General features: G+C 32.4%; 1 protein-coding gene across 1 annotated transcript in view; it reads left to right on the top strand.

Annotated features, from left to right (window-relative positions):
* Positions 1-27,744, top strand: part of ova (ovaries absent) — a 391,912-nt gene that overhangs the window by 169,175 nt on the left and 194,993 nt on the right. Inside the window, exons 2-3 of the mRNA XM_065501742.1 lie at positions 5,444-5,702; positions 5,764-5,961. Coding sequence (XP_065357814.1) covers positions 5,454-5,702; positions 5,764-5,961 — 447 coding nt within the window. The 5' untranslated portion in view covers positions 5,444-5,453. The remainder of the gene's footprint in view (positions 1-5,443; positions 5,703-5,763; positions 5,962-27,744) is intronic.

Genomic DNA, 27,744 nt, shown 5'->3' with positions numbered 1-27,744 from the left:
TCTACAGGTAAAACAGAAAATCCATATAACTAAATAGGGAATTGTAGGGGCATAATATGTAGCCTACCTAACACCTAAAAGTGCCCACTGTGACACCTCACACCTGTAGTTTATGTAATAAATGCAACCTTTATTCTACCTAATAAACTAATTTATTGTAGGTAAAAAATAGGTTCCATTACTACTCACTGTAAATTTTAGAAATTATGATAGGTACATTTAAAAAAAATAAAAATCGTGTTCAATAAATTTTATAACTCTGCAAAAACAATTTACATAGAATACACACTGGCCCAAATACTATATTATGGTCTACAATATAAGGATAAAAATGTTCAAATAATATATATCTAAATGAAGATTAACCTACACGAAAATAAATATTATTTGTTTTTACTGCGTAAAATGCATTATACCAACTTTTCTTTAAGGTCAGTATACGTTTGAATTCATTAGTTACATTTAATATGTAAGTATACACATTTTGCATGCAATATATGAAAAAACGTTCAAATTTTTCAAAGGCGGCAAGGTTTGTGGAGCTTCTGAGTAGTAGATATATGCTTTTTATATAAGTATTTGATATTGGTAAAAACCTTAGGACTTGTAGATTCATATTTTAATAAAATTAAAGAATTTAATTAATTTTTTGAACGTCATTTACCCTAAAAACTAAAAAAATTATAATATGGTGATTTTCCATGAAGAAAAATATAAAATTTGATTTAATGTAAAATTTTAACGGTTAAAGATATCATAACAAAATTGGGAACTAATTTAGATCCAAATGTCCTTAAATTAATGACATTATAATTTTTGACATTTTTTATTTTCAAATACCGAAATTCCTAAAACGGGGAAAATGTGTTCCAAAAACTGAGTTTTTTTAGAAAAGTGCCTACTGTGACGCTATTTACCATGTGCTTTGCCTTTTTAGAATTTTTTACTGAAACCTAAATATTTTTTTTAAAATTGTCCAAGTTTGGATAGGTCTGGGGGATACTGTGTCCGCTTAAGTGAGCCCAATTTTACTTTACATGCTTTTGCATTAAGTTTTCTTTCCGGAACATATAAAAATTGTATATAGTCCCAAAGGAAATTTGTTTCTACAAAAGAAAAAATATAGGGACTTTTTTAGGAAATATCGTAAAAAATTAGGCCCATTTTACATGTTCCAATTTTGGATGCGTGTAACTTTTTACACGGACGAGATAACTGTTACCAAGTTTTTTTATTTTATTTAGAATTTTATTGCTAATATAGCTGATATTTTGAAAAAAAAATTCGACCCTCCGTAGGGCCGCCATATCTAAAAAACAAAAAAAATCGAGCAAAATTAAAAAAAATAATAAATAAACCTAAATATCTCTTCAACTGAAGGAGATAACCTACACATGTAAGCGTATTTTTTGTAGATCTTCTCAAGGACTATTTATATTTTAAATTTCAGCTCATTCGGATCATAAATGAATTTTTGGGGATTTTTTTAAAAATTTTGAGACCCGAGGTGACCAACTTTGAGGGGGCACAAACTGGCCCGTATTACCCCTAGGAAGCTGAACAAATGTAATTCAACTCAAAAACACCTCAGCTCTAACCATGTGAAATTTTGTAATAATATCTCCAATAGTTCCCGAGATACAGAATTATTTCCAAAAAAAAAGTTTCTAAACCACTGTGCGATAGTGAAAGGGTTAAGGCTATAATTGAACTTTTAATTTTTTCATAGCATTTAGTATGAATATTTTTTTAATCAGCTTTACTTATTTTACTTCTTTGAATTTTTTATTTATTTTATTAACAAAGATACCAAAGCTAAAACTGATAAAGTATTAGTGAGAGAAAGAGAGCTGCACTGAAAGAAATGTTTAGTAAACTAAATAAAAGATGTCTATTTTTATAAGGCTTTATTTGTTATCAACAGGGCAACCAAAAATATGCAATATCAAAATTTTTGCTTTTCAGACAATTTTAAGAATTTTGGCATCGATTTGTTAGCTTATTTTTGCATATTTTGCCCTTTACTGCATATTTTACCATATTTTGCGTTTTATAGCATATTTTAGCATATTTAATTCATAACTGCATATTTTTGTTGGATATTTTCTTTTATTTTTCATTATTTTATTTTCCTGATATAATTTTATTGTTTGTATTGTAATTTTCCATTTCTATATATTGCTATTTTGTTAAGGTCCAATGATAATTGTCCTAAGCTACTTAAATAAAAAATATAATACCAATCGACTTATCTTCATAGAGTTTTCGTTGATTTAAGGGAGCTTAATTTCCATATATTTTAATTAAATTAAAAATATACACACACAAATAGTAAAAATACGTAAAAAATTAAAAGAAAATTCCAAAATTGTATGTTATTATTTTAAAAAAAAATGTTGGGATACATTTAAAAGAAGGAATTAAGGCAGCTGTTTGGCCATTAATAGTTGACCACTAGAGTTTTTGAAACATTTTTCAAATGATAAAAAAGCTTTTAAAGCTTCATATAAAATAGAAACATTTGGATAAACTTATTGGGTACATCCTCAATTGGGATCCTATAAACATTGGGACACATGGATTGAGAATGTAAAATATTTGAAGTTTGAAGTATTAAGCAGTATAAAAGATGAGACAAATCAATTGATTATGATTGTCTAAGAAACTCGGAAATCTAAAACAGAGATTTAGTTAAAAAAGTTTAAAACTTAAGTAAACACATAGTAATTTATTGCTAAACACAATAAAATGAATTGAATCTAACTATTTTCATGTAGTGCCAAATTCACTAAAATCGAAATTTAATCCTATTTACTTTCATATATATTTTTTTAATGAAATTTTTAAATCAAACAATAACCAACTATTTTTAAGTGCATATTTTTTATATTTTAAGAGCATATTTTTCGTTTTTAAGTGCATATTTTATGCGCATAAAACACTTTTTGTAGAGCATATTTTTGGTTGCCCTGGTTATCAATAATCAGGATAACAATCTTAATCAAATTGTCTGCGACATATTATCATAGCTCATTTATTGAGAGTTCGATATTAATCATTTTCGACAAATTTGTAAATATTTAAAATATAAAAAATATTTTTTTGGCTTATTTTGTTACGTTGTTTTGATTAAAATCTGAAAAAAAAAATGTACACAGAAGTAAATTGATGCGAAAAACCAGACAACACTTCAATGATTTTTTAAAGTTCTAAATATATTAAACAATCCAAATATTTCTTTCAGTGATCATGAACAGAAATTTTAAAAAATAAAAAAAGTAGCGATACATCCGCTTAGCGTGTGCATTCGTCGATGTCTCAGTGATTACCCAGCAAAAACTTACATTGAAAAGTAATGAGTTAAAAAGCTAATATACCTACTATTCACTACTTACACAATAGCTTTTTAATACATTATTTTAACACGGTGATGTTATTGGAGGCAAGTACTTACCACCCTCCCTTACAAATAGGCAGTTAAATAAGTTGTTTTGTTGTAGAGCTATTTATTTATAGAATTTTGTATATGCAAACAAAAAATAAAAAAAAAAATAAGTCGCAGCCAAGAGTCGAACCAACAACTATCCGTGTGCTAGTCTGCTGTTCTACTCACTACACCACTGCTTAGTTATTTTATTGTGTATCAAATAATGGTTTTCACTCAGTAGTACTATAAATTTTCTGTTTTTCTAAAAATAAACATGCAATAAAATAAATGGGCAAATTGAGAAAAAGTAACTGATTATTTGTTTTGTTTGTTTATTTTGTTTTTTTAGACTTTAGCTCATAAACAAGTACTTGTATCAGATTATATGCCAGCCATTACTAAACTACTTATATGTAATGCAGGTGGTATGTAGTAGTCATTGAAAAGTAAGCTGTTCAGTAATTGCAAGTCATTACCAAGTTTTTGCTGGGTACTAACCAAAGATAATAAGAATATGTGTGTTGTTAGTCAGCGCGAAAGCACAATGAAATGGACATCATTGATATAGATCAGCGAAATGCAAACTCACACCACTACAGTTTTTAGATATTGTAGTTGTATGAGTTGAGAATTATTCTCTGGCAAAAACAATAACAAATAGCTGAAATAATGAAATAAACATGCATAAAAGCGTAACACAACCTGCTTCTATCAATGCTCATGCGAGACTGACTGTTTTTATACAATGTGTGTGCTTGCGTACATGTGAAAACAAAAACAAGAGAGCTCATTTGAGAGCTCACTGCAGCTCGCTGATATAGATACAAATTCTCATTATTCACCAACACATAACGGTTATCCGATGTAAACAAAATCTTAATGTTGTCAGCATATATAAAATATTCAAAGAAGTAACATAAAATATATTCAGAATGTTATTGAGATAAATCATAAACAACAATGGACAAATTACCGAACCCCGAGATACATCACTTGTAACCACTTATGCGATCTCCCATACAGATATGACTCAATCAACTTAGATGAATATTCTAAAATTTAAACATGCCACAACTAAAATGTTAACCTTGAATGTAGTACTCTTTCAAATGCCTTCGATAAATCCAGAAAGCATTGAAGAAATACACTTCCACTCGGAGACCCATAGGATCTATTGTGACACCCTTTAGAAATAGAATTAGATGTGAACTAGATGTTTATCTTCTCAGTCCCTATTAATATAGTCCAGATCCCAACCCTGTCTGACCAGTTCATCTGCTATCTCATTTGCCTATGTGTTACAGTGCCCTGGTACCCAACACAATCTGATTGTGTATATTTCTAATAACGCTTCTAGAGACCTCTTACAGTTTAATAATATGATCGAGTTTAAATTTCAAAGCCATCAGTGCTGCTTGACTATCTACACGTGTTCCCATGTCAAAAGTATAGTATATCCTATCAAAACTACAAGAATTAAATATTCTCCAAGAGCATGAAAATGAAAATGCACATCTATAAATAAATACTTTTCCAATGGTATATTTTTTGCCAATATTGAAAGAATACTGTGAGCGTAAGGGCACTGCTACACGTTCAATATATATTGACCGCGATCCATTATTTAACGAGATATTTATTGAACGTGTAGCAGTATTGATGGATCGCGATCCAAATCGCAGAATAACCTAATTTTGCGTGATCCATTACAATGGATCGCGATCTAAATATCACAATATATATTGAAAATTAACAAAAATTAACATTGCCTATTAATTATATAGATTATATGATATGTATTGTTTTATTTTTATATTTTTTTGGAGTGATGCAAACATATGCAACAATTTTAATAATATTTTTTAAGGTATAACCGCCATATTCATAAAAAATTAAAATTTAAACAATGTTTTAAAACAAAATGTACATACAAAATTTGATTTTAAAACGTTGTTTAAATTTAAAAATTGTTTATGAATAAGTTTTTAATATTTGTATGTTTTTGTTTCATTTAAGTTATTAACAAATGGATGAACAGGAAGAAATTCTACAAAATAATATGATATCTAATTTACCTTTGCTTTTTGCAAATGGATACCCGACATCATTAGATAAAATATCTGAATCTCAATTGGAAAGGTTTATACCTTTCATGGTTCAGTGTTCATTGGGGCATATTAATTTACAAGGTCAAGTGGATTGCAGTGAGCCTGAGTGGTGGCCTGAAGACTTGCCATTTAATATTCCTTTTAATAAACCCAAAAAGTTTAATGGAGTAAGTATACTTAACCAAAACTTGTTTGTTTCTTATCTTAAATAAATTTTCTTTTTTATAGAACTGGATACAAAAATTAAAAGAAGTTGTCTTAATATGCTACCAGTTCCATAAAAGCGTGTTTTTATTAAGATTTTGCAACGACTTGTCTTCATATGAACATGCTAGTTTAAGATTTATAAATAATTATAATTCAACTACATCATTATTTGATCGAAGAAGTAATAAACTTCTTGTTACGTTTCGAAATGAAAATATGGTAAGTCTGAACAAAAGTGAATAGTAAAGTTAGCAAGTTAATCGGTAGAAATTACATATTTCTGTCACCACCATTATCCATTTTACACATTTATACACAAATCTAGTTTAATTAAATAAGATTGAAATCGGCTCTGTTTAATTATCTTTCATACCTCAAAATTCTTTTCGGTTGATGAAACACGACATTAGAAGGGACAATAAAGTCAAATATTTGGGAATAATATTCGACTGCAAATGACAACATTTTGTAGGAAAAAGAATTACTTCAAAGTTTGATGCTATGTTATTTTGTACCGATGCACACTAACTGTTTTACACTGTCACTAGAGTTGTCAAATATTCGACATATTCTAAAAGCCGGTTTTCGAATAATTCGAAAAAGCGTAATTTTTAAAAACCGGTTTTCGGTTTTTTCTATCAAAAACCGGTTCGAATAACCGGTTTTTAGCCTTTTAGTCAATTTAAGAATTGAGTGGCAAGGGTATATATAAGTTTGTCATTCCGTTTGTAATTTCTACATGTCCGTCTGTCAGCCTGTATGTTGAAATCAATTTTCCGTGGCCCCTAAATAACTTACATACATGATTCATACATCAATATATCGGGAATTCTTCCGGCTCGGTTGCTATTGAAAATCGAAAAATCGGCCCACAAATGGCTGAGATATAAGGAAAAAACCGGGACAACCTCGATTTTTGTCCTATTTTTCATCTATATATCTGGATTACTAAGTCATTAATATATACAATATGGATATCTTATGATAGATATTTCAAATTTCATTGCAACGATTAATATAAGGCTATAGTAAGATGGAGCTACAATGGGTCAAAATCAGAAAAAATATTTTTTGGAATTTTTTTTCATCAAAAAAAAATTTTTTTTGTCATATATTATTTTTCCCCAAAAAAGATTTTTTAAAAATAAAAAATTAAAAAAAAACTTTTTAAAAAATAAATTTTAAAAAAATTAAATATATTTTTAAGTACAATTTGGTGAAGGGTATATTTATAAAAAAATTAAATATATTTTTAAGTACAATTTGGTGAAGGGTATATAGATTCGGCACAGCCGAATATAGCTCTCTTGTTGTATTAAAATTATTAAAAGTAATCGCATAAAATCTTAAAATAAATAAAAAAAAAAAATATTCGATTTTGTCGAATAATTCGAGACAAAAAAATCGGTTTGTCGAATAACTCGAAAACCGTCCCTCTGTAAAACCCGGTTTAAAAAAACAGGAAAATTGGAAAAAAACCGGTTTTTCGAATACATAATTCGAAAACCGGTTTGACAACTCTAATAGTGCATTTAAACCTACGCCATAAACATGTTATAAGTTGTTTATGGTGATAAACTAGTTTGAGAAACTTGTTTATCCATACAAAACAAAAACAGGTTTGTAACTAGCTTTTGAGATAAACTAGTCACAAACAACGAGTTTTTGCTAATGCAACTCTGTTTCAAAATTTTTCTGGCAATGTTGGTAACATTTGACATTTGCTCAAATATATAATGGACAACGAAAATAAAAGGTATGTATATATGTACATATATAGGTACATGCAGCAACGTTTTTTCGTAACAACGTCCATATTTGTATTAAATTTTTTTAAATTGAAGTTAGCTGTTTTATGACTTGTCAAAAATAAACCACTTAACTGACCAAAATGCTGATGTAAACGGTATGGTTTATGAAAGTAGCTTATGATCATAAACTAGTTTGAAAATTACAAGTGTAAATGCACTATAACTGTCACGCTCCGCGAAAACATTGGTTCTTTTTATGATTTTAATATTAGCGTTTCATTGGCGAGCATGGATTCGCATTTAGCTAAACTTCTCGTCATAAACATATTGCTTAAAACCAAGGAAAGTTCAGTGATTAGACTTGTATGTATGTATGTATGTATGTATGTATGTATGTATGTATGTATGTATGTATGTATGTATGTATGTATGTATGTATGTATGTATGTATGTATGTATGTATGTATGTATGTATGTATGTATGTATGTATGTATGTATGTATGTATGTATGTATGTATGTATGTATGTATGTATGTATGTATGTATGTATGTATGTATGTATGTATGTATGTATGTATGTATGTATGTATGTATGTATGTATGTATGTATGTATGTATGTATGTATGTATGTATGTATGTATGTATGTATGTATGTATGTATGTATGTATGTATGTATGTATGTATGTATGTATGTATGTATGTATGTATGTATGTATGTATGTATGTATGTATGTATGTATGTATGTATGTATGTATGTATGTATGTATGTATGTATGTATGTATGTATGTATGTATGTATGTATGTATGTATGTATGTATGTATGTATGTATGTATGTATGTATGTATGTATGTATGTATGTATGTATGTATGTATGTATGTATGTATGTATGTATGTATGTATGTATGTATGTATGTATGTATGTATGTATGTATGTATGTATGTATGTATGTATGTATGTATGTATGTATGTATGTATGTATGTATGTATGTATGTATGTATGTATGTATGTATGTATGTATGTATGTATGTATGTATGTATGTATGTATGTATGTATGTATGTATGTATGTATGTATGTATGTATGTATGTATGTATGTATGTATGTATGTATGTATGTATGTATGTATGTATGTATGTATGTATGTATGTATGTATGTATGTATGTATGTATGTATGTATGTATGTATGTATGTATGTATGTATGTATGTATGTATGTATGTATGTATGTATGTATGTATGTATGTATGTATGTATGTATGTATGTATGTATGTATGTATGTATGTATGTATGTATGTATGTATGTATGTATGTATGTATGTATGTATGTATGTATGTATGTATGTATGTATGTATGTATGTATGTATGTATGTATGTATGTATGTATGTATGTATGTATGTATGTATGTATGTATGTATGTATGTATGTATGTATGTATGTATGTATGTATGTATGTATGTATGTATGTATGTATGTATGTATGTATGTATGTATGTATGTATGTATGTATGTATGTATGTATGTATGTATGTATGTATGTATGTATGTATGTATGTATGTATGTATGTATGTATGTATGTATGTATGTATGTATGTATGTATGTATGTATGTATGTATGTATGTATGTATGTATGTATGTATGTATGTATGTATGTATGTATGTATGTATGTATGTATGTATGTATGTATGTATGTATGTATGTATGTATGTATGTATGTATGTATGTATGTATGTATGTATGTATGTATGTATGTATGTATGTATGTATGTATGTATGTATGTATGTATGTATGTATGTATGTATGTATGTATGTATGTATGTATGTATGTATGTATGTATGTATGTATGTATGTATGTATGTATGTATGTATGTATGTATGTATGTATGTATGTATGTATGTATGTATGTATGTATGTATGTATGTATGTATGTATGTATGTATGTATGTATGTATGTATGTATGTATGTATGTATGTATGTATGTATGTATGTATGTATGTATGTATGTATGTATGTATGTATGTATGTATGTATGTATGTATGTATGTATGTATGTATGTATGTATGTATGTATGTATGTATGTATGTATGTATGTATGTATGTATGTATGTATGTATGTATGTATGTATGTATGTATGTATGTATGTATGTATGTATGTATGTATGTATGTATGTATGTATGTATGTATGTATGTATGTATGTATGTATGTATGTATGTATGTATGTATGTATGTATGTATGTATGTATGTATGTATGTATGTATGTATGTATGTATGTATGTATGTATGTATGTATGTATGTATGTATGTATGTATGTATGTATGTATGTATGTATGTATGTATGTATGTATGTATGTATGTATGTATGTATGTATGTATGTATGTATGTATGTATGTATGTATGTATGTATGTATGTATGTATGTATGTATGTATGTATGTATGTATGTATGTATGTATGTATGTATGTATGTATGTATGTATGTATGTATGTATGTATGTATGTATGTATGTATGTATGTATGTATGTATGTATGTATGTATGTATGTATGTATGTATGTATGTATGTATGTATGTATGTATGTATGTATGTATGTATGTATGTATGTATGTATGTATGTATGTATGTATGTATGTATGTATGTATGTATGTATGTATGTATGTATGTATGTATGTATGTATGTATGTATGTATGTATGTATGTATGTATGTATGTATGTATGTATGTATGTATGTATGTATGTATGTATGTATGTATGTATGTATGTATGTATGTATGTATGTATGTATGTATGTATGTATGTATGTATGTTTTTTTTTTTTTTTTTTTTTTTTTTTTATTGGAGGTGGAAACCTTGCATAGGTCCCGAATTGGGTATGTCGGATTCATACCGACTAAAACCACCTCCATCTACTCACCCACCCCGCGGGACTGTCGACGGATACTACTTCGCGGGGAGTGTCAGCTTTCGCTGCTACTCGTGTCAGCTGTGCTCTAACTGTCGCCTTTCTGCAGATTTACGATGTTCCTCTGCTTCACGAAGTGCTTGATGTATGCCGCTTACATACGTGTTCACTGCGGCCCAGCTCTCCTCTGATTTTAGCATAACATCGATTATGTTTTCTGGATTTAGGGTTTCCCCAATAAAGGATTGGAGTATACTTCTCTGTCCAAGAAATCTCGGACATGCAAATGTGACATGTTCTGCCGTTTCATCTTCTTCGGGACATTGCGGACATACGGGAGAATTGTCGTGTCCAAAACGGTACAAATAGCTTCTATAGCAACCATGCCCTGTAAGGAATTGGGTCAAATTATAGTTCACCTGTCCGTGCTTGCGCTTCAACCATTTATCAATTCGGGGGATCAATTTAAATGTCCAACGGCCTTTAGCCGAATTTTCCCATCTTCTCTGCCACTCCGCAATAGTCTTCTCTCTCTCATCCTGACGTAGGCCTCTTCTGGATGCCTCTGGGTTTCTTTTAATCTCATTATATGTATACGCTAATTCACTAGCAGTCAAGTCTATGGGGATAGTTCCCGATACAACACTCGCTGCTTCCATGGAGATGGTTCTAAAGCCACTACATACTCTTAAGCAACACCTTCTATGTATTGACATCATCGATTTTTTGGCGGAATGTCTTAGTGCATTTTCCCAAATTGGTGCCCCGTAGAGTAGAACTGCATTGCAAACACTTGATATTAATAAACGGCGACTTTGGCGCGGTCCACCTATATTAGGCATCATTCTTGCTAGTGCATTCGCCACCCCAGCAGCTTTTTTGCATGCGTATTCCTGGTGCTTGGTGAAGGTGAGCCTTCTATCAACCATTATGCCCAAGTACTTTATGGCTTCTGATGAAGTAATTTCGGTTGAACCGACTTTAATCGTTAAGGTTTCTATTTTTCTCTTTGCGCTTATAAGCACTGACTCAGTCTTTTGCTCTGCCAAGTGCAGGTTCATTGTCGTAAGCCACTCCTTTATCGATCTGATTGCTTCATTCGCATAGATTTGTACTTCGCCAAGATTTCGAGCTGTAACTAGAATTGTAACGTCGTCTGCGAATCCTACAATTGTTGCCTCCTCTGGAATTTGCAGGTTGAATATGCCATTATACATAATATTCCACAGAAGTGGACCTAAGACCGAGCCCTGAGGAACTCCTGATGTAACGCTATATGATTCAAATCCCTTATCGGTTTCGAACCACAAAGTTCTGTTGGAGAAGTAGTCCTTGATTATCTTAATTAGATACGCAGTTACATTCATGTCTCTCAGGGATGAGATTATATGTTTCCATCCGGCAGAGTTGAAAGCGTTTTTTATATCCAGTGTGATGATTGCACAGTATTTTCTGTTTTTGCCTTTCCCTTTTATTGCCTTTCTGGCTAAATCGATTACCAGGTTAACCGCGTCTGTCGTTGATTTTGATTTTCTGAAGCCATATTGTCTATCAGATAGACCATGTACCGCCTCAACGGCCTCCAGTAGCCTAGTATAGATAATTCTTTCCAAGCATTTTCCTAGCGTATCAAGAAGACATATAGGTCTATATGACTGTGGTTCACCAAGTACTTTGCCTGGTTTAGGAATCAGGATGAGCTTTTGTTTTTTCCAACTGTTTGGGAATTTACCCTCCTTCAGGCTGTTTTTAAACAGTTTTATAAATAGTTCTGGTCTTGACTTTATAGCAATTTTCAAGGCTCTATTTGGGATGAAGTCTAAGCCTGGCGCCTTATTATCTCCAATTCTTGAACACAGGTTAAGTATTTCCTCCTTTGTAACAACTATTTCGCCTTGGTATGCTGGTGTTTCTTGGTCTATATATGATTCGCCTTCTGGGAATAAAACCGTTACTATTTCCTTAATGAGACTGGGACATGTAATTTGAGGTGACTTTTTCCCCTTCAATTTTGACATTACCACACGGTAAGCGTTTCCCCAGGGGTTAGTGTCAGCCTCGTCGCAGAGTTTTTTAAAGCTCTCAGCCTTACTGTGGTTTATTGCATCTTGTAAGCATTTTCTAGCTTGATGGTAGTTGTCTTTATTTGTAAGAAAGTCATGCATGCCCCTACTTCGTTGGTATTTTCGCCTGGTTTTGAAGCATTCTCTTCTTAGATCGGCTATATTGTCGTTCCACCAATAATTCTCCTTCCTCCTTTGGCTGGATCTCTTTCTTGGCATGGATGCATCACAGGCAGTTTTTAATGCCTCCGTGATTTGTGTTGCCATGTCTGCTGCCGTACCGTCCTCAATATGGTAGTGTACAAATATCTCCGCGAAGGTGGCCTCGTCGAGTTTCTCTTTCGCCCAGCCCTGAGTTGTGGGTTTACATGAGGGTGCTATTGACGCATTATTTGGCTTTATGGTGAAAATAATTGCCTGGTGATCACTGTGTGTGTATTGCTCGCTCACTTCCCAATCCATGTTGTTTGCAAGTGTAGTACTTACAAATGTTATGTCCACAACTGAACCGTACCCTGCTCTTCTAAATGTATAAGCTACTCCTTTGTTTGCAAGTACTACATCAAGTCTAGAGAATGCATCGAGGAGAATCCTACCCCTTTCATTAGTTCTTTGGCTGCCCCAATCTACTGCCCATGCATTAAAGTCGCCCCCTATGATGATCTGGTTGTGTTGAAAAGCGTCGTTTACTAAGTTGTCTATGCATCTCTCGAATTCATCCAGTGGTGCATTGGGTGATATGTAACAGCTGTATATGAGTATACCTCCAATTTTTGCTCTAGCATAGCCTTCCTGTTTGTGTTTCATGCCTTGTTCTATGGCCTTGTTTCCACAGGCCCACACTGCCGCTCTGCCTGATGAGTCGCTTTCCCAGACGTTTCTTTCGAGGTTCTTGTACTGTTCGCATATTATTGCAGCATCTATTTTCAATTCGAGGATTGTCTGATATAAAAGCTCTTGGGCAGCAACACAGTGGTTTGTATTGAGTTGGATGAATTTCATTTAAATCTCTCGCTTAACGCCTTTTTGAAAACAGGACACCTATAGCTTCCTGCCGCGTGCTTCAGTTCCGGATTTCCATTGGATTTGCAGAGTATGCAGCATGCCTCACCCTCGCAGTTTTTTGCAATATGACCCTCTAGTCCACATTTTATGCAGAGATGAGATCTATCCACTTCTGATTTGCATAATTTGGAGATATGTCCAAACTCTAGGCATCTGTAGCATTTGGTAAGTGTTATTGCCTCCCTTATACGGCATACAGACCACCCAATTTTAATCTTGTTCAGATTAAGAGCCCTCCTAGCTGTTTCAGTTGGGAGACTTATCTTGGCTATTTGGGTTCCCCCGTACGACTTTCGAATTGATCTGACACTTGCTTCCTTCATTACAGGTATATCCAGAGCCTTGCTTAAGGCTTGACATATTTCCAATTTCGTGGTGATGTCGTCCATGTCTTTGCATTCTATCACCGTCTCTTCTTTACGGGTCCTCACTTCAACGGATCCATTGAGCGCCGTTTCAATTTTTTCGTTGAATTTTTCGGCTACGTCCTTATTTCCAGCCTTCAGCTCGAGAAGTAGGTCTCCTTTCTGAGTTCTGCGAACTTTGTTCACTTCATCCCCTAGCTCCTTCAGTTCAGGATCAGATCTGATTTTCTTTAAGATATCTGCGTATGGAATATCCTCTTTTACTGATATTATCATCGTATCCGGCTTAGGTTTACGGAGTCTCGTTTTCATCCTTCTCTTCTTGTTAACCGCTATCCACTCGTTGCTTTCATTATTGGCATTTGGGTTTCTATCTGTTTCATCTGCAGGTGGTTTTTCCGTTGGATTCTTCTTCAGGGGATTTTGCTTGGACCTTTTCGGAGTAGGTAATTTTGGGAGTGCATTTTCGTCTATGTTTCGTTTTGGCTCTCTTTTAGCTGGCCAGACTCTCGGTGTCGTCTGTGTAGATTGTTCGACAGTTTTACAGTCTCCCGTTGGACTTATGTCGCTCAGTTCTTCTCGCAATTTATTGTACGTTGCCCTTATCGCCGTTACCTGATCCTTAATGGCATGGTGCACGTTGCTCCTGCTTTTTACGTAATTCATAAGGCCTATAATCATATTCCCCAGCTCAGTGACTGTATCGACGCCATTTATAGCAGCATTCAAGTCCTTGCTAGGTTGGGATGAATGTATTGCTTCGTCTGCATGCGGCGGTGTTCTCCTTATGACCGATATTCCCTTGAACGGATCTTCATTCAGTGGGGCTGCAAGAGTTTCTGTATTAACTGGTGCCCTTATAAAGCTGGAAACTGGGGTAAAGAAGCATTCCATGCCTCCGGTAGACAAAGGATTGGTTGCTTCACCATTATTGTCATTGTTGTCGTTTCTAGTATTTAGACTCATTTCCTTACTGGGTCCCAACTCATAGCCGTTATCTCCGTTCGATGTGTAGTCACGTTGTGCGGTCCCATGGTTGTCTATGCATGCAGGGAGGCCATGCGAGGGTTGACGCGGGGTCCTCATGAGACCCTGCGTTCAGAGCCAGACCCGTGTTAATCAGGACGAAGTCAACTGAACCTACACCACCAACTTAACGGCGACGAACATCGATCGTACCATGAGATTTGCCAGGTTTTAACGGGACGGATGCGACTGCGATATTTGCCCAGAAGCCATTTCTGTCAGGTTTCACTCCGACATACTGAAGTTCTGGAATACCGGTGTCGGCAGGCCAAGGGTTCACACAAAACATGTCCATGTATTCCAGTATACCATAATTAAGATCTTACTGGTCTCGATCTTAATGCCATAGAGACGTATTGTTGAGAGTACTGCCGCCCCTCCTGGGGTCAGACGCAGACCAGATAGCCGCCCAATGTGGGTCAGACGCTTCTGGATTTTTGATTGGGAATCCACGGAGGCATCACTCTCCCGACCTCTCCTCTCTTGAGGGAGTCCCTGTGGGTGAATACCTATTTAGATGGCGGCATTCATTCGCCATTGTCGCAGATTCGTCTTTGGGCACATGTACCTTTTTGTAGTACGCCCTCCGATTCTGCCGCTCCCGGTCGGGGACTGCTTATTAATCGCAGCTGACCTACATATCTGTAGGCCGTTCAGCTATCCGCCACCCGCTGACCCCGATAGTAGCCTAGAGCTCGGCCCTATCGTATGTATGTATGTATGTATGTATGTATGTATGTATGTATGTATGTATGTATGTATGTATGTATGTATGTATGTATGTATGTATGTATGTATGTATGTATGTATGTATGTATGTATGTATGTATGTATGTATGTATGTATGTATGTATGTATGTATGTATGTATGTATGTATGTATGTATGTATGTATGTATGTATGTATGTATGTATGTATGTATGTATGTATGTATGTATGTATGTATGTATGTATGTATGTATGTATGTATGTATGTATGTATGTATGTATGTATGTATGTATGTATGTATGTATGTATGTATGTATGTATGTATGTATGTATGTATGTATGTATGTATGTATGTATGTATGTATGTATGTATGTATGTATGTATGTATGTATGTATGTATGTATGTATGTATGTATGTATGTATGTATGTATGTATGTATGTATGTATGTATGTATGTATGTATGTATGTATGTATGTATGTATGTATGTATGTATGTATGTATGTATGTATGTATGTATGTATGTATGTATGTATGTATGTATGTATGTATGTATGTATGTATGTATGTATGTATGTATGTATGTATGTATGTATGTATGTATGTATGTATGTATGTATGTATGTATGTATGTATGTATGTATGTATGTATGTATGTATGTATGTATGTATGTATGTATGTATGTATGTATGTATGTATGTATGTATGTATGTATGTATGTATGTATGTATGTATGTATGTATGTATGTATGTATGTATGTATGTATGTATGTATGTATGTATGTATGTATGTATGTATGTATGTATGTATGTATGTATGTATGTATGTATGTATGTATGTATGTATGTATGTATGTATGTATGTATGTATGTATGTATGTATGTATGTATGTATGTATGTATGTATGTATGTATGTATGTATGTATGTATGTATGTATGTATGTATGTATGTATGTATGTATGTATGTATGTATGTATGTATGTATGTATGTATGTATGTATGTATGTATGTATGTATGTATGTATGTATGTATGTATGTATGTATGTATGTATGTATGTATGTATGTATGTATGTATGTATGTATGTATGTATGTATGTATGTATGTATGTATGTATGTATGTATGTATGTATGTATGTATGTATGTATGTATGTATGTATGTATGTATGTATGTATGTATGTATGTATGTATGTATGTATGTATGTATGTATGTATGTATGTATGTATGTATGTATGTATGTATGTATGTATGTATGTATGTATGTATGTATGTATGTATGTATGTATGTATGTATGTATGTATGTATGTATGTATGTATGTATGTATGTATGTATGTATGTATGTATGTATGTATGTATGTATGTATGTATGTATGTATGTATGTATGTATGTATGTATGTATGTATGTATGTATGTATGTATGTATGTATGTATGTATGTATGTATGTATGTATGTATGTATGTATGTATGTATGTATGTATGTATGTATGTATGTATGTATGTATGTATGTATGTATGTATGTATGTATGTATGTATGTATGTATGTATGTATGTATGTATGTATGTATGTATGTATGTATGTATGTATGTATGTATGTATGTATGTATGTATGTATGTATGTATGTATGTATGTATGTATGTATGTATGTATGTATGTATGTATGTATGTATGTATGTATGTATGTATGTATGTATGTATGTATGTATGTATGTATGTATGTATGTATGTATGTATGTATGTATGTATGTATGTATGTATGTATGTATGTATGTATGTATGTATGTATGTATGTATGTATGTATGTATGTATGTATGTATGTATGTATGTATGTATGTATGTATGTATGTATGTATGTATGTATGTATGTATGTATGTATGTATGTATGTATGTATGTATGTATGTATGTATGTATGTATGTATGTATGTATGTATGTATGTATGTATGTATGTATGTATGTATGTATGTATGTATGTATGTATGTATGTATGTATGTATGTATGTATGTATGTATGTATGTATGTATGTATGTATGTATGTATGTATGTATGTATGTATGTATGTATGTATGTATGTATGTATGTATGTATGTATGTATGTATGTATGTATGTATGTATGTATGTATGTATGTATGTATGTATGTATGTATGTATGTATGTATGTATGTATGTATGTATGTATGTATGTATGTATGTATGTATGTATGTATGTATGTATGTATGTATGTATGTATGTATGTATGTATGTATGTATGTATGTATGTATGTATGTATGTATGTATGTATGTATGTATGTATGTATGTATGTATGTATGTATGTATGTATGTATGTATGTATGTATGTATGTATGTATGTATGTATGTATGTATGTATGTATGTATGTATGTATGTATGTATGTATGTATGTATGTATGTATGTATGTATGTATGTATGTATGTATGTATGTATGTATGTATGTATGTATGTATGTATGTATGTATGTATGTATGTATGTATGTATGTATGTATGTATGTATGTATGTATGTATGTATGTATGTATGTATGTATGTATGTATGTATGTATGTATGTATGTATGTATGTATGTATGTATGTATGTATGTATGTATGTATGTATGTATGTATGTATGTATGTATGTATGTATGTATGTATGTATGTATGTATGTATGTATGTATGTATGTATGTATGTATGTATGTATGTATGTATGTATGTATGTATGTATGTATGTATGTATGTATGTATGTATGTATGTATGTATGTATGTATGTATGTATGTATGTATGTATGTATGTATGTATGTATGTATGTATGTATGTATGTATGTATGTATGTATGTATGTATGTATGTATGTATGTATGTATGTATGTATGTATGTATGTATGTATGTATGTATGTATGTATGTATGTATGTATGTATGTATGTATGTATGTATGTATGTATGTATGTATGTATGTATGTATGTATGTATGTATGTATGTATGTATGTATGTATGTATGTATGTATGTATGTATGTATGTATGTATGTATGTATGTATGTATGTATGTATGTATGTATGTATGTATGTATGTATGTATGTATGTATGTATGTATGTATGTATGTATGTATGTATGTATGTATGTATGTATGTATGTATGTATGTATGTATGTATGTATGTATGTATGTATGTATGTATGTATGTATGTATGTATGTATGTATGTATGTATGTATGTATGTATGTATGTATGTATGTATGTATGTATGTATGTATGTATGTATGTATGTATGTATGTATGTATGTATGTATGTATGTATGTATGTATGTATGTATGTATGTATGTATGTATGTATGTATGTATGTATGTATGTATGTATGTATGTATGTATGTATGTATGTATGTATGTATGTATGTATGTATGTATGTATGTATGTATGTATGTATGTATGTATGTATGTATGTATGTATGTATGTATGTATGTATGTATGTATGTATGTATGTATGTATGTATGTATGTATGTATGTATGTATGTATGTATGTATGTATGTATGTATGTATGTATGTATGTAGTGTATGTATGTATGTATGTATGTATGTATGTATGTATGTATGTATGTATGTATGTATGTATGTATGTATGTATGTATGTATGTATGTATGTATGTATGTATGTATGTATGTATGTATGTATGTATGTATGTATGTATGTATGTATGTATGTATGTATGTATGTATGTATGTATGTATGTATGTATGTATGTATGTATGTATGTATGTATGTATGTATGTATGTATGTATGTATGTATGTATGTATGTATGTATGTATGTATGTATGTATGTATGTATGTATGTATGTATGTATGTATGTATGTATGTATGTATGTATGTATGTATGTATGTATGTATGTATGTATGTATGTATGTATGTATGTATGTATGTATGTATGTATGTATGTATGTATGTATGTATGTATGTATGTATGTATGTATGTATGTATGTATGTATGTATGTATGTATGTATGTATGTATGTATGTATGTATGTATGTATGTATGTATGTATGTATGTATGTATGTATGTATGTATGTATGTATGTATGTATGTATGTATGTATGTATGTATGTATGTATGTATGTATGTATGTATGTATGTATGTATGTATGTATGTATGTATGTATGTATGTATGTATGTATGTATGTATGTATGTATGTATGTATGTATGTATGTATGTATGTATGTATGTATGTATGTATGTATGTATGTATGTATGTATGTATGTATGTATGTATGTATGTATGTATGTATGTATGTATGTATGTATGTATGTATGTATGTATGTATGTATGTATGTATGTATGTATGTATGTATGTATGTATGTATGTATGTATGTATGTATGTATGTATGTATGTATGTATGTATGTATGTATGTATGTATGTATGTATGTATGTATGTATGTATGTATGTATGTATGTATGTATGTATGTATGTATGTATGTATGTATGTATGTATGTATGTATGTATGTATGTATGTATGTATGTATGTATGTATGTATGTATGTATGTATGTATGTATGTATGTATGTATGTATGTATGTATGTATGTATGTATGTATGTATGTATGTATGTATGTATGTATGTATGTATGTATGTATGTATGTATGTATGTATGTATGTATGTATGTATGTATGTATGTATGTATGTATGTATGTATGTATGTATGTATGTATGTATGTATGTATGTATGTATGTATGTATGTATGTATGTATGTATGTATGTATGTATGTATGTATGTATGTATGTATGTATGTATGTATGTATGTATGTATGTATGTATGTATGTATGTATGTATGTATGTATGTATGTATGTATGTATGTATGTATGTATGTATGTATGTATGTATGTATGTATGTATGTATGTATGTATGTATGTATGTATGTATGTATGTATGTATGTATGTATGTATGTATGTATGTATGTATGTATGTATGTATGTATGTATGTATGTATGTATGTATGTATGTATGTATGTATGTATGTATGTATGTATGTATGTATGTATGTATGTATGTATGTATGTATGTATGTATGTATGTATGTATGTATGTATGTATGTATGTATGTATGTATGTACAGTGAGCCGCAAAAGTGAGTATACACCAAAAATTATTGGATATTTTTTAAGATAATGAAAATTCTAAAATTTATCCATGATTAAAATTTTAAAGTTTCGGTTTGATAGAGATTGGCTTGAATAATATCTTTGGTTGTGAAAAATATAGATTTAAGTCGGACTATAATGATTTTCATGATCTTAAAAAATCAAAAAATTCGCTGCTGTTTACTCACTTTTGAGGCTCACTGTATGTATGTATGTATGTATGTATGTATGTATGTATGTATGTATGTATGTATGTATGTATGTATGTATGTATGTATGTATGTATGTATGTATGTATGTATGTATGTATGTATGTATGTATGTATGTATGTATGTATGTATGTATGTATGTATGTATGTATGTATGTATGTATGTATGTATGTATGTATGTATGTATGTATGTATGTATGTATGTATGTATGTATGTATGTATGTATGTATGTATGTATGTATGTATGTATGTATGTATGTATGTATGTATGTATGTATGTATGTATGTATGTATGTATGTATGTATGTATGTATGTATGTATGTATGTATGTATGTATGTATGTATGTATGTATGTATGTATGTATGTATGTATGTATGTATGTATGTATGTATGTATGTATGTATGTATGTATGTATGTATGTATGTATGTATGTATGTATGTATGTATGTATGTATGTATGTATGTATGTATGTATGTATGTATGTATGTATGTATGTATGTATGTATGTATGTATGTATGTATGTATGTATGTATGTATGTATGTATGTATGTATGTATGTATGTATGTATGTATGTATGTATGTATGTATGTATGTATGTATGTATGTATGTATGTATGTATGTATGTATGTATGTATGTATGTATGTATGTATGTATGTATGTATGTATGTATGTATGTATGTATGTATGTATGTATGTATGTATGTATGTATGTATGTATGTATGTATGTATGTATGTATGTATGTATGTATGTATGTATGTATGTATGTATGTATGTATGTATGTATGTATGTATGTATGTATTGTATGTATGTATGTATGTATGTATGTATGTATGTATGTATGTATGTATGTATGTATGTATGTATGTATGTATGTATGTATGTATGTATGTATGTATGTATGTATGTATGTATGTATGTATGTATGTATGTATGTATGATTGTATGTATGTATGTATGTATGTATGTATGTATGTATGTATGTATGTATGTATGTATGTATGTATGTATGTATGTATGTATGTATGTATGTATGTATGTATGTATGTATGTATGTATGTATGTATGTATGTATGTATGTATGTATGTATGTATGTATGTATGTATGTATGTATGTATGTATGTATGTATGTATGTATGTATGTATGTATGTATGTATGTATGTATGTATGTATGTATGTATGTATGTATGTATGTATGTATGTATGTATGTATGTATGTATGTATGTATGTATGTATGTATGTATGTATGTATGTATGTATGTATGTATGTATGTATGTATGTATGTATGTATGTATGTATGTATGTATGTATGTATGTATGTATGTATGTATGTATGTATGTATGTATGTATGTATGTATGTATGTATGTATGTATGTATGTATGTATGTATGTATGTATGTATGTATGTATGTATGTATGTATGTATGTATGTATGTATGTATGTATGTATGTATGTATGTATGTATGTATGTATGTATGTATGTATGTATGTATGTATGTATGTATGTATGTATGTATGTATGTATGTATGTATGTATGTATGTATGTATGTATGTATGTATGTATGTATGTATGTATGTATGTATGTATGTATGTATGTATGTATGTATGTATGTATGTATGTATGTATGTATGTATGTATGTATGTATGTATGTATGTATGTATGTATGTATGTATGTATGTATGTATGTATGTATGTATGTATGTATGTATGTATGTATGTATGTATGTATGTATGTATGTATGTATGTATGTATGTATGTATGTATGTATGTATGTATGTATGTATGTATGTATGTATGTATGTATGTATGTATGTATGTATGTATGTATGTATGTATGTATGTATGTATGTATGTATGTATGTATGTATGTATGTATGTATGTATGTATGTATGTATGTATGTATGTATGTATGTATGTATGTATGTATGTATGTATGTATGTATGTATGTATGTATGTATGTATGTATGTATGTATGTATGTATGTATGTATGTATGTATGTATGTATGTATGTATGTATGTATGTATGTATGTATGTATGTATGTATGTATGTATGTATGTATGTATGTATGTATGTATGTATGTATGTATGTATGTATGTATGTATGTATGTATGTATGTATGTATGTATGTATGTATGTATGTATGTATGTATGTATGTATGTATGTATGTATGTATGTATGTATGTATGTATGTATGTATGTATGTATGTATGTATGTATGTATGTATGTATGTATGTATGTATGTATGTATGTATGTATGTATGTATGTATGTATGTATGTATGTATGTATGTATGTATGTATGTATGTATGTATGTATGTATGTATGTATTTTTTTTTTTTTTTTTTTTTTTCGAGGTAAAAATCATCAAAAGACTCTGGCTTACCTAACAATTTGCCAGGAGTGCGAGACTTTAACACGCTAAAAAACCTCTATCTCCAATCCAATTTCCCTGTGGAACGACCGCAAAGTATTTCTTCACAGGGTGGGGAAAGGCAGAAACCTACGCTACACTACTTCGATTCTTCTTCGAATCTCTTCCTCCCTTCGGAGCTCAAGTATTACCAATTTTGCAAAATGGCATACACTCTCCCAATTGAATAAGGACGACAACATAACATGTACTATGTTTGTCGGGCTAACACTACACCCTACTAACTCCTCTAAGGTCGTTCTCTGTTCACCGAATCGTCCGCATACAAAGAATACATGACCAGCATCCTCTTCTACTTCACCACCGCAATATGTACAGAACGGGTCCCTATCATGTTTAAACCGGTATAAGTATGATTTGAAACAACCGTGACCACTTAACATTTGTGTTAAATAAAAATTTAGATCACCATGTTTCCTGTCGAGCCAGACTTTAATGTCTGGAATTAACTGGTACGTCCACCTCCCTTTACAGGATGTTGTCCAACGCATCTGCCAGTTGGCAACACTTATTCCCCTCGCCACTTCATGAGTGTTAGCATTGACCACCGTTTCCGCAGTTGGTGTCGCATATACCGATTCCCGAGCTTGAATGTCTATTGGCATTATACCAGCAATAACAAAAGCTGCCTCATCTGAAACGGTGCGGAAGGCACAGCACACACGCAAGGCAGAAAGCCTATAAATAGAGGTAAGAAGTTTTGCATAGGATGCAAACTTCAACGAGTCTGACCATATGGAAGATGCATAAAGGATTGTGCTTTTCACGACCTCAGTTAACAGTTTCCTTTGTAGATATTTTGGACCCCTTGTGTTCGGCATTATTCTGGATAACCTCAGACATGTTTCCTTGGCCTTAGAGCTTACATACTGTAGATGATCCTTAAACGAGAGACGACAGTCAATCATAATACCGAGATACTTGAGAAAAGGCTTCGTCTGTATACAACATGTTCCAATATTGAGTGTTAACGTTTCCCTGGATTTACGACTACTAACTAGTATCGCTTCAGTCTTATGGTCAGCTAAGGTTAGTTCCACGGAGCACAACCAGGATCGCACGATTTGTATACTTGCATTGGTAACCGTTTCTGCTTCCTGTAGGTCTTTTGCCACACACACTAATGCTATATCATCCGCAAAACCAACGATTGAAACCCTTTCGGGTAGCTTTAGCCTTAAAACACCGTCGTACATCACGTTCCATAACAAGGGACCAAGAACTGATCCCTGGGGAACGCCCATCGAAACTCTGTACTGTTCTGTTCCCCTATCAGTATCGTAGATGAGGATTCTGTTTCGGAAGTAGTCCTTTATCAAGGCCAACAAATATGGCGGGATATTCAATCTAGTAAGAGCGTTTACTATGACTTCCCAGTTCGCAGTATTGAAAGCATTTTTTATATCTAGAGTTACCACAACGCAGTACTCCTTTGCTCCATTCCTCCAGCACTTGCCTTCAATTGCTTTATATGCTGTTTCTACAACAACGTTAATGGCATTGACAGTTGATCTCGCTTTCCTGAAACCAAATTGGTTATCCGATAGACCACCGACGGCTTCGATAAAAGTTTCCAACCTTTTGCAGATGATGCTCTCTAATAGTTTTCCGCTTGTGTCTATCATGCAGAGCGGTCGATAAGAGGACGCATCGGCTAGGGGTTTCCCTTGTTTTGGCAATAAAACAAGTTTCTGTTTTTTCCACATTGATGGAAAGATCGCTCGCTTCAGACACCCATTTATGAGGGATGTGAATTGATCTGGGCAACATTTAAATGCCTCTTTTAGGACCAGGTTTGGGATACAGTCCAATCCTGGGGCTTTTTTGTCCTTAAATTTCAATATTGCTTCCTCGATTTCAGCATATGTCACGGGAGGGTAGTAATATGTATCTTCACGAGTGGGATGATCCCAAGTAGTCGGCCTCCCAGGAGGGAAAAGATGTTCTACAATTTTCTTAAGTGCTGACTCCTCTGTAGTAGCTGATGAGTTGAAACATTTAAGTTTCTTTGTTACCAATTTATAAGCAAGTCCCCATGGGTTATCCTCAAGGTCATCACAAATTTGGAGGAAACATCTTCTCTTACTTCTGCGTATTGATAATTTGAGCGATTTTCTCTTAGCCTTATACGTTTGGTGATGACTTTCGTTTTCTGGTCTACCTCTTGTTCGCGTATATAGTCGTCTGGCTCGTACACATTCCGAACGCAATTGAGCTATTTCTCCATTCCACCAATAGACTGGTTGCTTGTTTATTTTGTTTCTGTTATTTTTCCTTCTCACCATTGACGCATCACATGCTTTGGTAATTTCGTTCACAAATTGTTTTGCCATAGCTTCGGGTGGGCCATGTAGATTCATATCCTCGATAGTGGTTCGGAATACATCTTTATCAAGAGTGTCAACTTTCCAACCTAATAATCTTGAAGTCTGCCTGTTGACAGGTGCTGCTGGTTGCTCAGGTGCTAAGTCTACAATTATAGCATAGTGATCACTGTGCGTATATTGATCACACAATCTCCAGTTAACTCGTCCTATAATATTGCTGCTAGCAAAAGTTATGTCAATAATTGATCCTCTACCACCTCTATTAAAAGTTTGTTCATTTCCCGTGTTCATCAACACCACTCCAAGCACGGAAAAAGCTTCAAGTAGAATCCGTCCTCTTTCATTTGTACGGGGACAACCCCAGTCAGTAGCCCATGCATTAAAATCACCTGCTATTAGTATACGATTTCTAGAGGTCGCGTCTGAGACAATGTTGTCGACAATTCCTTCGAATTCTCCTATTGTGTATCTCGGTGGAATGTAACAGCTATAGATATAAATTCCGGATACTTTGGCTCGAGTAAATCCACAATGACTTGTTATTGTGTCCTGCAGTATTAATTTGCTGACCGACCAAATTGCTGAAGTATTTGAACTGTCGGAGACCCAGCTTGGAGATTCAATATTACGATGTTGTTCACTAAGGATCGCAATGTCAACATTTAAGTCACGCACATTTTGTTTAAGCAGCTCTTGGGCGGCTTGGCAATGGTTGAGGTTAAGTTGGAGAATTCTCATTTTCTAGTTTTTAGTAACTGAAGTGCCTTCTGATAGTATGGGCAAACTGGACATCCTGTAACATGATCATTACTGGTGTTAGTAGCTACTCCACTACAGAGTACACACACGGGGTTTCCCGTACAGGTTTTAATTTTGTGACCAGTTTCACCGCATCGTAGGCATTTTCCAGAATGATCATATTGGCTTCTGCAATTGAAAGCTGTATGACCAAAATCTAAACATTTAAAACATCTTCTCGGCGATATCTTCTCCCGTATTCGACACCGAACCCATCCAATGCGGATTTTGTCAGCTTCCAACATCCGGTTTGCCAATCCTGCACTTAGGCAAATGGTGGCCGTTTGTGTACCCCCATAAGCCTTCCGCAAAGATTTAATTGCAGAAAGTGATAGAATCTCGAATTCCTCGGAAAAGTTCACCAATGCATCGAGTACATCTTGTCTATCAGTGACCTCGTCAATATCTCTTATCTCGAGAGCTATTTCGTGGGTCAATGCTCGGACTTCTGCCGTCGTGCCAAGGACTTCTTCAATCTTGTGTCTAAATTCACATGTGTTCTGATGAGCAGGTTTGTTTAGTTCCAGGAGTAATTCACCTTTCGCAGTTTTCCTTATATTATTGACATTTTGGCCAAGTATATCTAAATTAGGGTCACTTTTTACCTTCTTAAGTATGTCAGCATACGAGATATCCCCACATGTTTGAATAACAAGGGCATCTGGCCTGGCTGATTTTCGACTACTCATTGTTTTAGTTGATTTCTTCCTCTTTTTAGCTTTTGGACGAACTTTGACCCAGTCAGCGTTGGCCTTATCCTTCTCTGATGGTTCGGCTATGGTTTTGCTCGATTTGGGAGTTTCTACTTCATTATCCGTTTCTTTCCGTATGGTATCCTTTTTCTTTTTAGGTTTGTTCTCCTTTGGGCTGAAAGTTGTGTTTTCTCTCTTCCGTTTTGGAGTTCCTATTTGAGATGGCTTCGGCCATACTATTTCCTCTGTTTGGGTTTCCGTGTTAACCAGTACGGGTTTGCCAGTTTTTGCATGTGCAGTTTTACCCTCATCAGGAGCATTTACCTCATCTGAGGCCTGCAGGTACAATGCTTGTATTTGACGAGTAATCGTGTGAATATCCTTGTGAATATTCGAGCGGGGTCTAATAAACTCAACTAGCTCCGATATTTTATCCCCTAGCT

Source organism: Calliphora vicina, chromosome 2 (genome assembly GCF_958450345.1).
Source record: "Calliphora vicina chromosome 2, idCalVici1.1, whole genome shotgun sequence".
NCBI classification, from domain to species: Eukaryota; Metazoa; Arthropoda; class Insecta; order Diptera; family Calliphoridae; genus Calliphora; species Calliphora vicina.
This window is presented reverse-complemented; position numbering and strand designations above follow the sequence as displayed.